General features: G+C 30.6%; 1 protein-coding gene across 2 annotated transcripts; it reads left to right on the top strand.

Annotated features, from left to right (window-relative positions):
• Positions 1-6,910: 6,910 nt before the first annotated feature.
• Positions 6,911-10,664, top strand: LOC137806406 (uncharacterized). 2 transcript variants are annotated; one of them, XM_068606518.1, is made up of 8 exons: positions 6,915-7,074; positions 7,301-7,441; positions 7,939-8,001; positions 8,134-8,181; positions 8,308-8,361; positions 8,893-8,953; positions 9,030-9,130; positions 10,373-10,664. In XM_068606518.1, exons 2-7 carry the CDS (start codon positions 7,307-7,309, stop codon positions 9,119-9,121), a joined length of 453 nt encoding a protein of 150 aa, XP_068462619.1. In that variant the 5' UTR covers positions 6,915-7,074; positions 7,301-7,306; the 3' UTR covers positions 9,122-9,130; positions 10,373-10,664. The 2 variants fall into 2 exon arrangements, with proteins under 2 accessions (XP_068462618.1, XP_068462619.1); XM_068606517.1 differs by lacking the exon at positions 10,373-10,664 and having other exon boundaries at positions 6,911-7,074; positions 9,030-9,398.
• Positions 10,665-14,530: the final 3,866 nt, after the last annotated feature.

Below are 14,530 nucleotides of genomic sequence, written 5' to 3'. Positions count from 1 at the left end.
TAAAAAAAATGTATAGCTACAATAAGTAACTCTTGTTCTCTTGCTCCTATATTTAAAGATATCTAGACTGTGTCAACAACAATAAAATAAAATAAAAAATCTTATAATGCATTTGTTTTTTATTATCTACAAATCACGTGATATTTACACATTACTCTTACCCACTTACATAAGTGATTCCATATGTTACAAAGAAGTTTGGTGAAGTTCATAATTGGACACGTGCACATGAGAAGACAATGTGGTGTCTTTCCTTGGTTCATTGTACATGAATCAGCACTCTTGTATGCAGATGTCCCTCTGCCATGCTTTACATTAACCTGCACTTAAACAAAGAGAGAAATTTCTAGGCTAGAAGCCTCAAGATATTGGACACACACCCTAATATATTCTTCTTCCCCCCTCTGAATACATGTTCTACTACCGACTCATTTTATACATTCGATACGACTCATATACATCACTGTCCATAAAGCTTTTAACAATCAAACTTTTGCTTAAATTTTTTATGTTGCACACCAGAAACATCAAGAGTAAAAATATTCCAAATATTAATATATATCAATTATTATTGGAGTTAATTTTTGTGTAAGGCTGTTTTTTATCCCATTGACCATATAACATTATTGGAGTTCATTATTCTGACTAACATTTTTGTGTATTCCTTAGTATATAATTTTTTCATGGTATGTGTCTAGTCACTCAACCAATTGACATGATTGGAATAAACAGCCCACTACTAAAAAAACGGTAAATCCATATATAATTTTACACATTAGATATTAACATATACACAAATTATATTGTGGTGAAAATTTTGAAAAAATTTGAAAGCTTTTTACATTGGATGTATATTTTTTTATTGAAAACATAAATAAAGAGAAAGTATTCTGGAGATGCTCAATCTTATACACTATGAGTCTTTTAAAACAAAACTTGTCAATCTTATCTCAAAATCCTAAATTCTATATCCAAACTTGTCCTCTAATTCCTATGAATGAACATCTCAACACTCCTATCTAACTTCATGGACTGTTGTGTAGAAAAAAAAAAATTCCAACAAAAAATATGTAGCAGACACTATCTTCGTTCCAAACTGCACATTCTGTTCCAATCTGCAGCATGCGCTATCTTCATCTTCATATCAGACAGACCTTCCTATTCACCTCTCCACTATACATTGGATGTATAGTAATCAATGTAAAAGTTACCATTTTATATATAATGGTAGTTTCTAAGAGCATCAATTACCAAACATTAATGTAGAAAAGATGTTTAAAGTCTAGTAAGACCATGTGTTCAATGTGTCTTCTTCCTCACGAATCGTTGTTGTTTCTTCGTCATTGTGTCTCACCATGTTATGTTATTGTTGTCGCCATCACACCACCACTGTGTTTATAGGTAAGTTTTTCAATCTTACAATGAAATCTTCATCTCGCAAAATCCAATTTTATTGATGGTAGGGAAATTGATTTAGTGCCACCGTCTTGCATCACCATCTCACTGTTAAGTAAGCAATCCCTTTCATCTTTGTTTTATAATTCACATAATGCTTATTTCACGGTTAACCTAGTTTCTTTTTTTTTATTTGATTTAATTAGCTTAGATTAGTTGTTTGAAATACTCTAGCTAAGTAGTGGAATTGAAAATTACATACAACTATTTTTTTATACATAATTTGGTAGGTAGAGATTTGTTGGTAATAATTGGTAGATAATATAGATTTGTGGGTAATAGTTGGTATATAATAGAGATCCATTGGTAATAGAGATCTGTGGGTAATAGTTGATAAGTGATAGAGATCTGTGGGTAATAATTGGTAGGTAAGGCTAAATTTACTTACAAATTCAGATTTGTGAATAATATTCATAAATAATGTTGTCCATAGGTATATCCGATGCTGAATTTATTTATGGATTCAGATATATAGATAAAAATCTATAAATAATATTTTTTTTTTAGTGACAAGACCTACTTTGTTAATTTTTGGTGAAAAAGGTATACTTTGAATCTAATTTATATCTATTATTATGGATTGTAATTTCTTTATTGATTTGCACTGAGATTTAAAATATAGTTTTGTCTTTATCTTGGGTATCTAAATAAAAGGATAAACACAGGTTTTATAGGCAAATAGACTATCAACTTTATATTTTCATTTTAAGTTTGTGTTTCATATTCAGATTGAGACACACATTTGGCCCTAGATTGATTGTATACTATGAAAGCAATTGTTCGTCTCTCTGCTGTGATATTTGGTTTGAAAAAAAAAAAAAAACGAAGGAGACGTTGAATTTTCGTGAGAAAGCCACACTCTTTAAATTAATGTTTACCTTATATGTATAGTTAGGGTTTGTAATTGCTTTATATTAAAGTTATTGTTCATAATTAAAGTTTAGATTCTCATTAAAATGTAATAAAGTGATTAATTCATTGAATCTTAAATTATTTGATTGGACAATTTAGAAATATTTTTTTTTCTTTACTGGGTTAATACGTATATATCAAGTCATATCTTAATTAGTGTAAGATACAGTTTACATGTTTCACTCTAATTATATATTTAATTATACTATATTTAATCTAATCACTTTCATATCGAGTACCTAGAAATCAATCTAAAATGCTATCTATTTTTTTTTTTGTTAAAATTGTAAATGAGACTTGTAAAATGCATATTAATCAAGTTTAAACTTTCTCAATGGTACATGGGACACATTTCATAAAACATTAGAGTATATTTATAATAAAAGTCTTTTTATAAAAGATAAATTGGAAAATGGATATTGGATAAATATAAGTTATGTGTATGAAAAACATAAGAAAAGAAATTGTGAAGATTGTTCAAAGTAAAATTTTGTTAAGATTTCTAGATGGTCTAATTTCATCAAACCCATCTAGTACAAAATATGAATAGCATATGGTAGGTACAATGTGTAGTCTTTTAACTTCTAGTAAGATAAATATCGTATAGAGAAGTTGCATAAGTGACTATTTATATGCTGATATAAAAAACACTATTTATATATTTTATTAGTTTAGGAATATTTCACGAAAGTTAATTATAACAATTATATTGTATAAATAAGAACTTGTAATGTCAATTGACATTTTTCATAGACGTTAGTTCAACTAAAAAAAATATGAGACTTAAGTAAAAGTTCGTTAACACTTCAAATGAACCACATTATTTTTGTGTTTGAATTTTGTTATCCTTCCTTAGTTTACCTTCCACTATTAATGTTTGTGGATTCTCTTTGTTATCAAATTATTGTTTATGTTGGTAAATTCTTCGGTACTGAGTTTGTTAAAACAATTCCTCAATAAACCGGTGCAATGAATGTGGATTCAATCATCATGAGTTTCAAAAAGTATGAGGTTGGAAAATTTAAAAGTTTGAATGATTTTTTATTGTAGTGGTTGAAGATGTGTGCTTTTTTGGTTCAACAAGGTCTTTTTGAAGCTCTGAAAGGAAAATTCAACCTTAACATCATAACAGCAGAGAAGGAAAAGAAAATGTTGATGGAGAAGGCTCACAATGTGATTGTTCTAATCCTTGGTAACAAGGTATTGAGGAAAGTCTATAAGGAGAAGACTGCAACAGGAGTATGGACAAAGCTTGAAAGTTTGTTAATGAAGTCCTTGGTTAACCGTTTATATCTTAAGAAGACATCATACAAGATTAATAGTGAAAAGATAATTAATGAGCAACTAGATCAATAGATAATTAGTGAACAACTAAATGAATTTAATAAGATGATTCTTGATATGAATATTGACGTTCACATTAATGATGGGGATCAAACAATGTTACCATTTCATTTGTTGTCTAAAATGTGTGATCATTCAAGGAAAATGTGTTGTATGAAAGATAGAATCTCTCTCTTTTAATGAGGTTCAAGCAACTTAGAACTCAAAGGAGTTAAACTAGAAGTTCGACATTAAGACTTCTGGTGTTAGAGACAACCTTGTAGCAAGGGGAAGAACAACTACTGACGGTAACAAATGAGGTAGAAGGAGGTCTCTAGGTCACATAATGGTGGGGTTGCTATTGTAGTGAAAAAGTGATCAAAGACCAAATCAGATATGATTCAGGAGAGAAAGTGATTGGGAAATGCACCAAAACCGGATATAAGGTGTGAGGGTGAAAATAGAGAAAAGAATCTACGGGATAGGGAATTTAAAAAAAAAATTGATTAGTAAATAATATTTATTGAAAATAAACATTTTTTAAAGATACTATTTCATCATTATTATTATTATTATTTCTAAATAGATTTTAGACAAAAAAAGAATACAAGAATTTATCTAATGATGTTTTTAGAATTTTATCAAATTAAATAAAGAAAATATTTTTTATAACAAATATATATTTTTTCTTCTATTTTCTCATTTTAATATTTTTTTAATAGGTTTTATTTATTTCAAATTTTGCATTTTTTCAAGTTAATTCTTCTAGGTATTTTTTTTTTCACTATTTCTATTGTACTTACAAAATTGGATGTTGACAACCATTTATGTTTGGTGAAGTTATGGTGGAATATGGTTAAGAATCATTAAATGTATTTATTGTCTCGAATAATATTGATGATTATGAGTGGATAAAGAACTTTGGATTCATTCCATATGACAACTAATCATCTATGGTTTTAAGAGTTTATAAAATTTAAAGGAGATTGAATTCTTCTAAGTGATTAACATGTTCGGTAAGATAACTAGAGTTAGAACCATTAAGTTTCGTCTACACAATGAAAGTGAGAGATGTCATGAAGAAGTTAGGTTTATACCTAGCTTGAAGCATAAACTAACATTCCTTTTGAAAAGAAGGAATATATATGTTTAAAGGTGATTAGGGAATGTTGAAGGTGATGAGAGGATCTATGGTCGTGATGAAAGGTGTGAAGAAAAATTATTTTTATGTGTTGTAGTATTTACCTCAATGCCTATTGGTCATAAGACTGTCATTTTTAAGATTTTGGTATGACACAAAAGGTTAAGTCATGTAAGTGAGAAATGCTTAATTGAGTTAAAAAAGTAGCACTTGTTTGACAATGACAAAATTGAATTGCTAAGATTTTATGAACATTATGTCTAAGGTAAAACTTGCAAATCTAGTTTAATGTAGGACAACAAAGAATGAAGGGAACCTTTGATTATGTTTATCTTGACCTGTGGGGATCGCCTTTAACTCCATCAAACTTCAAAGCTAGATACTTCATGATAATATTAGACATTCATTCTAGGAAGTTATGGGTCTGGACTGAAAACACCAAGGACAAAGCTTTTTATATTTATAAAAAGTTGGAAGCGTGAAGAGCCAAACCATAAGACAATGGAAATATTCAAAATTGATAAGAGTTTTAGATTTTGTTTATAATTATTTAACATCTTAACTAAAGTTGGATACGACTCCGGTACATGAAGATGACACGACTTTAGTATAATTAGATTTCAATTGACACAACTTCACTATTAGTAGAAATCTGAAATTGTGTCAAAGTCATACAACTTATCTATTTTAATAATTTTTTATTTATTTTAATAATTAATTTACAAAATAATCCTATTTTCTTAAAAAAAATCATTGTATCTACTCTAAAATCAAAATAAAATCTGTGAGAACTGATATAAAATAATATTATTATAGTAATGAAATCCTATACTCAACCAATTCCTTATTTTTTTTCCCGATAGATGAAAGGCCAATATCAAGATGGATAACTTATTGCTGCCTATACTCTATAACTCATACTTTGCTTTTTATACTCTGAATATTTTACCCTTTTGTCACACCTACGTTTTATAAAAAAGTAAATTTTATTTAAAAGGAAATAATTTAATTACTGACTCGTGTGCAATTTTTATGTTTTAGTTTTTTTACGAAAAAATTATTTCAATCTCTACACTTACATTTTAGTATATGTTTTAGTTTATGTCATAAAGAGTTATTGGGATTAAAAGTTATTCAATATATATATATATATATATATATATATATATATGTATATATATATATGTGTGTGTGTAAATTGGAAACAAATTAAAAATCATATCAATTAAGATTAAAATGTGTAGTATTTAAATAAAAAAAATGTACGAAGTATGCAAACATATTAAAGCTCAAATAATTAACAAAACGAGTAAATATATAGCATAAAAAATTATTATGGAAGGTAATTGTTAATTAATTAGTTATGATCAACTTAATGATAAATGTCTAATGGTATACAAAAAAAATTTAAATTCTAACTCCTTTTTTCTATTATATAACAAAAAAATAACATTAATTAACTTTTATGATACTTATGTAAAAAGTTACGTTTAAAATGATTTCGGACTATTTAAATACTTTTAAACATATTATATTAACAGTATAAAAGATAAAAATATGACGAAGGGTTCAAATTGTAATTCACTGAATTAATTTCATTAAAAAATTGATGACAAATTTATTCTATTAGTCAGTATTATCATACTTGTAAGAATATATTCTTTTGAATGTTTTTATAAGAACCAAATGAAAAGTATGATTTGATTTTCTTTATAAGAACCAATTTATGTGCTGTTAAAAAACTAAGAATCAATATATGATATTTCATGCATTAATTAATTTTTCACAAACTTTATTCTTAATTGTGAGTAATTTGTTGAGCTCAAAGAATACTAAGTGAAAACATATTAATATTTTGAACTTTTGAAAATCCAACTTTAGTTTTAGAAAGAATATTTTGAAAAAATTATCTTTATTGTTCTATATCAATCAACAAAATTAAAACTATAAAAATGTAAATAATGAGATATAGATTAATTGAATTAAAAACTATTTCTCTTTAGTGTTGGAATAATTGTTAAAAATAACATTAAGTTTACCATAAAATTAATTTTAGTAACTAAGTTTATATATATATGTATATGTATATGTATGTATATATATGGGAACGCAATCGAAGATGCTTGCCTTTGTATTGTGGAACTATAGCTAATTTTTTCGTTTCAGAGTCGCAGTTTGGCAGTTAAACGTCTTTTCTTCTCTTCTCTGCATCCATCTTCAGATCCAAAGTTTATCGAAATACGGTACGATACGTTAGAATAGCCCATTCCTTTCTTAACGCTTCTCAATAATCGAATCGTTTTCCATGCTAATCTTGCTTGATTGGTTGCTGAATTGGGACTGGGGTATCGATCCATGATATTGGGATTGGAATCAATGGGGTTCTTATGATTTTCTGCGAAAAAAAATTCGGAAATTGTTGGTCTTTCGATTTAGTGACAATCTTAAAATTGTGCGTGGTGTGTACAGGAAGCAATGTCAGGGGCTGAGGTTCCGAATGTGAAGAAAAAGGAGGAGGCTGGTGATGATTCTCCTAAGAACGAAGTTCACTCTCAAATACCTGTGGATGATCTGAAGGATGACAACCCCATGCCCTCGTCCCAGGAGGAGGTGATTGTTATTTAGTCAAATGGATTTGTAAGAAAAAAGTTATCATTTGAGAGAATCAGGTTTTAGTTTGGGAATGCTAGTTTTGGGTAATTGGTGTGGCGATACTAAAATAAATACATTGAAACACAATTAATTTGGGTCTGGCTGCCAAACATGATAACAATGTCTGAAAAGGCTAAAATATTATTAGTTTATTATTAGTTTTATGATGATGCTGTGTATTCTGATTCATATAAAGTTTAATTGGTATAAAAAGTGTAAGGTTGTATTCTTCAATGCTCACAATCTTATCTTGCCTCGTGATCTTTTCTTTCTGTGTTTTGTAGACGAAATCTGTATGGCAAATTTTTTAGACCTATTGTGGGTTTTGATATTATTGAATATTGGAATTTATTATGCATAATTGATAGAGTTTATTAAATTTATTTCAATTTTAAATCTTATAACATGGCTTATGTTATTATGTACGGGTATAATTTTCTGTTTTGTTCTTGTAGGAACATGTTATTAAGAAAAAGTATGGGGGGATGATGCCAAAGAAGCCTCCACTAATATCTAAGGTTACTAACCTTTTCTTATCAGATCTTGCTTCTTCAATGCTTCTCTTCCTCCAGCCATCCGATCATCTGTGTGTTTGTTTGAAATGTTCTTTTTAAACTGATATTTCTTCATGACCAATATTCATTTTGTAGGATCATGAACGTGCTTACTTTGATTCTGCTGATTGGGCTTTGGGGAAGGTATTTTCGGACCTTAAGCATCAGTTTATCATTATAACGTGAACACTCATCATTTACCGTCAGTATATTTTTTTAAAACGCCTGATGCCTAATATCTATGTCTTTTCTTCTTGATTTTTCAAATAGCAAGGAGCACAAAAGCCTAAAGGACCACTTGAAGCACTCCGCCCTAAGTTGCAGGTGAAATGCATTGTGGATGTTTTCTTTTCTCTGTTTATATGAACAATTAGTGACTTTATTTTTCTATATTGAGGGTGCTATACATAACTGAGGTAATTTCATGTTTGTTTAACCCCTCCCTCCATGTCGTTTTAAGTTCGTTTCCAATGATTATTCAAACCCCCAAATAGATTCAGATTAAATTGCAGAACCATTATGTTGAAGAATTGGTTTTGTTGTTTGGATTACATCTTTGCAGTGCTGCAAATGTGCTAAGTGCTTGATGCAATTAACTTTGATGGGAGATAGTGTAACGGTCTTTCTAGTTCCTTGTACTTGCAGTGATGGTTTTTATCACAAATTTTGGGCTGAACAGGGAACAGGATTCATTATTCTTACGTGTGTATAAAATAAACGTTGATCCACTACATGACTACATTTACATTGCAGTAAATGTGTTCCTATTCTCATCGTTGAAATTTGAATGAATTTTGTTGACATTGTTTTTCTGTTTTCTTATCTTCTTGGGGTCGTGCCTGTACTGGTAATCAGCCAACACAACAGCACGCTCGTTCAAGACGCTCAGCTTATGCTCCAGCAGATGATAGTGAAGGTACTGTCTTTTTGTTCCAAAAGTTCAAATCTGTGTTAAAACTTGAAAATGCTTTAAGGTATCTCTGTTTTGACAGGCGAGGGTGGCAGCAGTAATATATCAGCAGAGGAAGACAATGGCACTGAAGATGTTGGTGGTGATGCTCCTCAGGACCAAAGCCCCCGCTAGTAGCCATAGGTTTGACCAATAATTATTCATTTTGACACAGTGATTAGAGTTGCTTGCGCTAAAAAACTAGAAGTTGGGGTTTTGAAGCAGTCGTAAACTATGAATTAGATATAACTCTTCGCAAGTATGGGATTATATGACGTGCTAGAATTGCACTATGAGAGATCTTGATCTCTCTACATTCATTTGCGAAGGCACGATTGTGCCATTTGTAACATTTGACATCTTACAAAATATAATCATCTGCAATAAGATTGGATGTGAAACTTGACAATAATTTGTTTGTAGACTATCAGCATATAATCATATTCAACGCATATGTGAGTAACTGATAAACAGGTCAGTAAAGTTATGTTGAAGTCAACAGTAAACTTCTAATCATGTTGGTTTTGTGTCAGAAGGATTACCAAAAGACAAAAGTGTCATTTGTATAACACCTACCTACACCCCCATATTGTCCATGCTCACTGATCCACTTATGCTTCAATTTCTCATTGCGTTGTTTTTATGGTCCATATTCACACGCCGACACTGTTGTTGAGACTGCCAGTTAGGAGGTAGTAGTTAAAAGGAGTCAAGACACCTTGGTGTTGTAATTACATGATGAGGTATCATGATTGAGCTGCATTTTATAAGTACGTTGCATGTGTTTGTTTACCCAACAATATTTTTATATGTTTAGTTCACGATAAAGGCTAAGGTGGAAAACCATGCTATATTCTTTACCGTGAATTTCTTACTTACACTTGGATTCATCTTATGAATATGCAATTATCGTGCACCATCTTTATATTTTTTATTTTTCTTTTTCCTTCTCACTTTTCCCTCCTTTCTCTTTCTTCCTCCGTTCGGAACCATCTTCCTTGGTTCTCCCACCCGCTTGGAGGTGATTTGTGTACCAAGGGTGAACTTCCCTCATATTTTTCTTTATTTTCTATCTTTTCTCTCTTTTTCTTCTATCATATTCGTTGTGAGAATAATGAACATTACAATAGCTTAAGTGAATTGTATAAAATTGATTTAAAATATAATATTTGTATTTACTTATTTATTATAATTTAGTTATTGAAAGGTCGTCAAAAAACATTTTCTATTGTTGGGTAACATGAGAAGTGGTGGTGGTGGATGGTGATGAGACTGGCGAAAACAATGGAGGAGAAAAAGGAAGGAGACTAACAGGGAACTTTGGGGGAGAGAAGGCAAAATAGCGCGACCTCTCGAATTCATCTCTAACACCGTGTTTGTTTCTAGGTGAGTCCTATTCTTGCCAACAAAAAGGAGGGAGACATACGTGTTTGGTTCAAGTCAACTCGAAGAAATGCGAGCACTGATTTGCGGGTGATGACTATGGTGAGAAGATTAGCCGAGAAAGCCAACTAGACAACATGCAAATGACTGAAGTGCTCTTTTTTTTCCATGCATGGCAGAGATTCCTGCATCGCATGCACATGGCTCTAGATTCCTTTGTTGACTTAGCTTGAGACATTGAATAGGACATTAAAAACCCGTGAATGGATGCATTGGCTTCATAGTTATATCGTTATTCCTTCTTAGCTTTGTGCTTCTAAGGTTTATGAGTTGTTTTCGTTCTATATTAAGTTCATGAGGTTGGGTCATTTGTGCTAAAGATGTTGGTGGAGGTCCTCATTTGTTAACAAGTCTCATTGGTGGAGTTGGTGTGAAGATCAAGAGGTAAGTGGGTTGATAAATGAAGATGATATGGAGTTTGGAATATGATTGAAGTTAGGAATTGATTATGAGAGGAGGTGATAACCAATTATGCTTTAAAAGGAAACAAATAATTGATTTTGTGCTTCAACATAATCGATTAGGTTGAAGCTATGTGTTCCATTTTTGTTCCCTTTACTTGCATTGGAGTGACCTACATTGTAGTGTTTAAAGTGAATGTAATGTAGGGTCTACTTTACGAAGGTGTTGCTATGTGTTGTTGTAGTTTTCAAGCTGGTTGTTGTGGTGATGATTGTTGTTGGCTTTTGGTAATGGTCTGGTTGTTTGTTGTATTCGTGTGATCATCAAGAAGTAAGCTCTAACATACTAAGAGTTGCATTCATGTGTGATTACTGCACATCATCCATGGCCAAAACGTGGTCTGTAGGGTTGATATTGGTATCAAAGGGCCTACATGTGAGCCATAACCTTTATGGTTAAGTAGTTCCTTCTTTGCATGACATTCTTTGAATGACATTAGGATCCACATATGTTTACTTGGTTATGTTAACTTATATATGAATTAGGTGTATGAATCTTGATGTTCAATGAAAAAGAAAATATAATTGTAATTTATAAATTTAATTAAACAATTTATATAAATCTAATTTAACTAATGCTTAGATATGATGATGTAAATATTTTGTATTTACACTAATTTTGAAAATATTTTAATTATAAAATATTAAATATTATTCTTGTCAACTGCGTATTTACATTTAAATAAAATTATTATACGTAAATTTACTTAAGTAAAAAATATTAAATATTATGGGTGTATATGTGAAAGGAATTTGACATTGCACATTAAATACATTTTTCATATTTAAATGAGGAAGACATGGATGACAATGTCGTAGGTGAGGACTTTAACTTCATTTCATAGTTACAACAACAATTACAAATGCTCATGGAAGTGGTAGTACTTACAATCCTTATCATTGTTGTTTAAATATGTTGTGTGTTAGGGATTTTTACTAGATAAAAAGTGTCGTACACAGGAGTTGATGTTATAATGAATAATGTGGTGACATTATTGGCATAAGACTGGAAGCATTCATTTCATGACATTCTTATTACAAATATTATGGCTCATTATAACATGAACTTATTTATTAATGCATCATTGAACTAGATTGGTCACACTATTTTGGTGAAAAAATCTTGAATTAAATGTCGTTAATGTTAACAATGTCTAACAATATGGTATGGTCAACCATGATGATGAACAACATCCTCACAATCAAGGCCTACTATTACCTGACTACCATGTTTATGACATTAGATCACAATTGATGCAATCCAATTTAATGGATTATGGAAGAAGAATGGAGTGGCAACAAAATAAGAGTGTTGCACCGAGAAATAGAGATGTTTTGGTGAAGTATTGAGAAAAGATGCTTGAATTTAGAAAGAGCCTGAGCCAACTTTCTAAGGTTCACTAGGCCTTCGAGACTCTCTAGCAAAAGGAGATTTGAGAGAGAATGAAGTTTGAATATTTTGTTTACTCATTCAATATTATCAAATATGAATACAAGAGTGTAATAAACATCTATTTATAGACTTCTATGGTGAAGGTAGCTTAAATAAGCTACCTTAACCTTGGTTAGTGTAGCTAACCTAGGGTGAGTTCTTTATGCTTCTTTCAGTAGTGTGTCATCTTTTTATGAGCTCTAGAAACCCTTGTTTGTATGTCAAGTGAGGGTTTCTAAAGTGTACATGTTTTCTTTAAAATTTACTCTAGAAAGTGGTTCAGAAATACAAGACCTAAAACTATTCTACTTGTTTTACAATCAATTTATTTATGATGTACATGCTTCTGCTCTTAGTCTTATGGTGACTTGGAACTTGTGGATGTTCATACAAGTTTTAGAATTGTGTTCTTCTATTTCTTTATTTTTATCAATATTTTTCTTTTCACTTTCTATTTTTGTTTTAAGTTTTATTGCATCCTCCCGTACCTCCTCAGATATAAAAGGACATAAAGTGTATTTATGATTTTGAAAATGAAAAGTGATTTATTTGAATGACCTTTATGGGAAGTATTTGATCAAATTGTCAAGGTCAACCAAGTATAATGTGTCCAATTTTCATAGAAATAATGTCACATACAATGTTTGCTAGGTAATTTCCTATGTTAATAGGTACACTTGCTTGGTGTTTGACAACCACACCATCATGTTGATTAATCCAATCTAACTTGTAGGGTGTAGGGTGTGGATGTGTTTTAAGATATAATTTTGGACTAACTTAGAACTACAATAAGAACCACTATCCCTAATTAAGGAACAAATGTGATAAAAAAAACTATACATCTTGTGTGGAAAAGGTTTTCAAATTTGTGACTGATCTATTTCTAGGGGTCGACTTTGAAGAAGTCGCCGTACAAGGTTGAATCTCTTCTTCAGAAGATATGACTTTTTCTTCCCCAAAGGAAGAAGGTGAAGTCTCAAGAATTTTAGTGTCTTGTTCTTTTAAAATCAAAGTTTTCTTTTGAGTATACGCAGACGAGTAAAACCCTTTTTCAAGACACTTAAAACATTAAACTTGTTTACTCTTAACTTTTTTAGAAGACGAAACATAATTATTTTTATCTTTGGGTTTATTTTGTGCCCTATCCCTTTCTTTTTCATGTGGTTTTTCTCGTTCATATGAATAATTCTCTTGTATATACTCTTTTGTGGGATAGTAAGATGAAGAAGATCTCCTAAAAGATTTTTCTTTTTATCTGTTCCTTCACTCTAACACAAAGTTGATCTAAATCATTAAGATCGTTATAAAGGAGGAGTTCAACTATATCCTAAATTCAAAATTAAGACCACTCTGAAAACAGACAGTTGTAAGCGGAGGTTCCTCAAGAATATCAACCCTTAACATTAGTAACTCAATTTTTTGTCTATATTGATTTCCAATTTAATCTTTCTGAGTGAGCCTATGAATTTGTTGTATGAGTTTTCTAGTATAGTAAAATGATATGTATCACTTCCTCAAGGCAGATCTAATTCCATTCCAATATTTAATTAATGGATTATGGTGTAAGCTAAGATCTATAATGTATGCAGTCCACCAAGTCATGGAAGCATCATGAAAACTAAGGGTTCCTAATAGACAATCTAACGCATCAAGGAAGTTCTAAACTCTATTTTTGTAATTATTTACCACGAATTGTTACCCTCAGTACATCAAAATTACCTTTAAACTTGTCAGACTACACTGATTCTCTACCTAACGCGTCTTCTTCTAATTGCATTATTAAAAAGTTGGTTGTTTTGCATGTTGACTATGTTGATTTCCTTTATTCTCAATAAAGGAAAATCAAACATGACCAAAAGGAAATTGACCTCTGGAGTTTCCAAAAAACCGCAGTCAATTACAAATTCAATGATTGTTACCTAATCGATTAATTACATTCTTCTTAAAAACCAATCTTAGTCATATCACATACGCTTTCTATTAGGCATTATTGCATACTTCTTCCATACTTGAACTCTATAAAAAAAATATCTCCTTCATGATCACCACAAAGGAAGAGTTCTAAATCCAGTAAAGAAACTTCACAAACTAGGTTTGGACATTTGGAAACCTGGTTCTTAGGAGATAATGAGAATATCATTGTCTTCTGGGATGAGATGAGCAGGAAACTCATCAACACTCTAAAACTGCTAAGCTTCAACTAGCTTA

This window comes from Phaseolus vulgaris, chromosome 3, assembly GCF_000499845.2.
Source record: "Phaseolus vulgaris cultivar G19833 chromosome 3, P. vulgaris v2.0, whole genome shotgun sequence".
Taxonomy (NCBI): Eukaryota; Viridiplantae; Streptophyta; class Magnoliopsida; order Fabales; family Fabaceae; genus Phaseolus; species Phaseolus vulgaris.
Note: the sequence above shows the minus strand (reverse complement) of the source record. Positions and strands in the feature narration are given on the sequence as shown.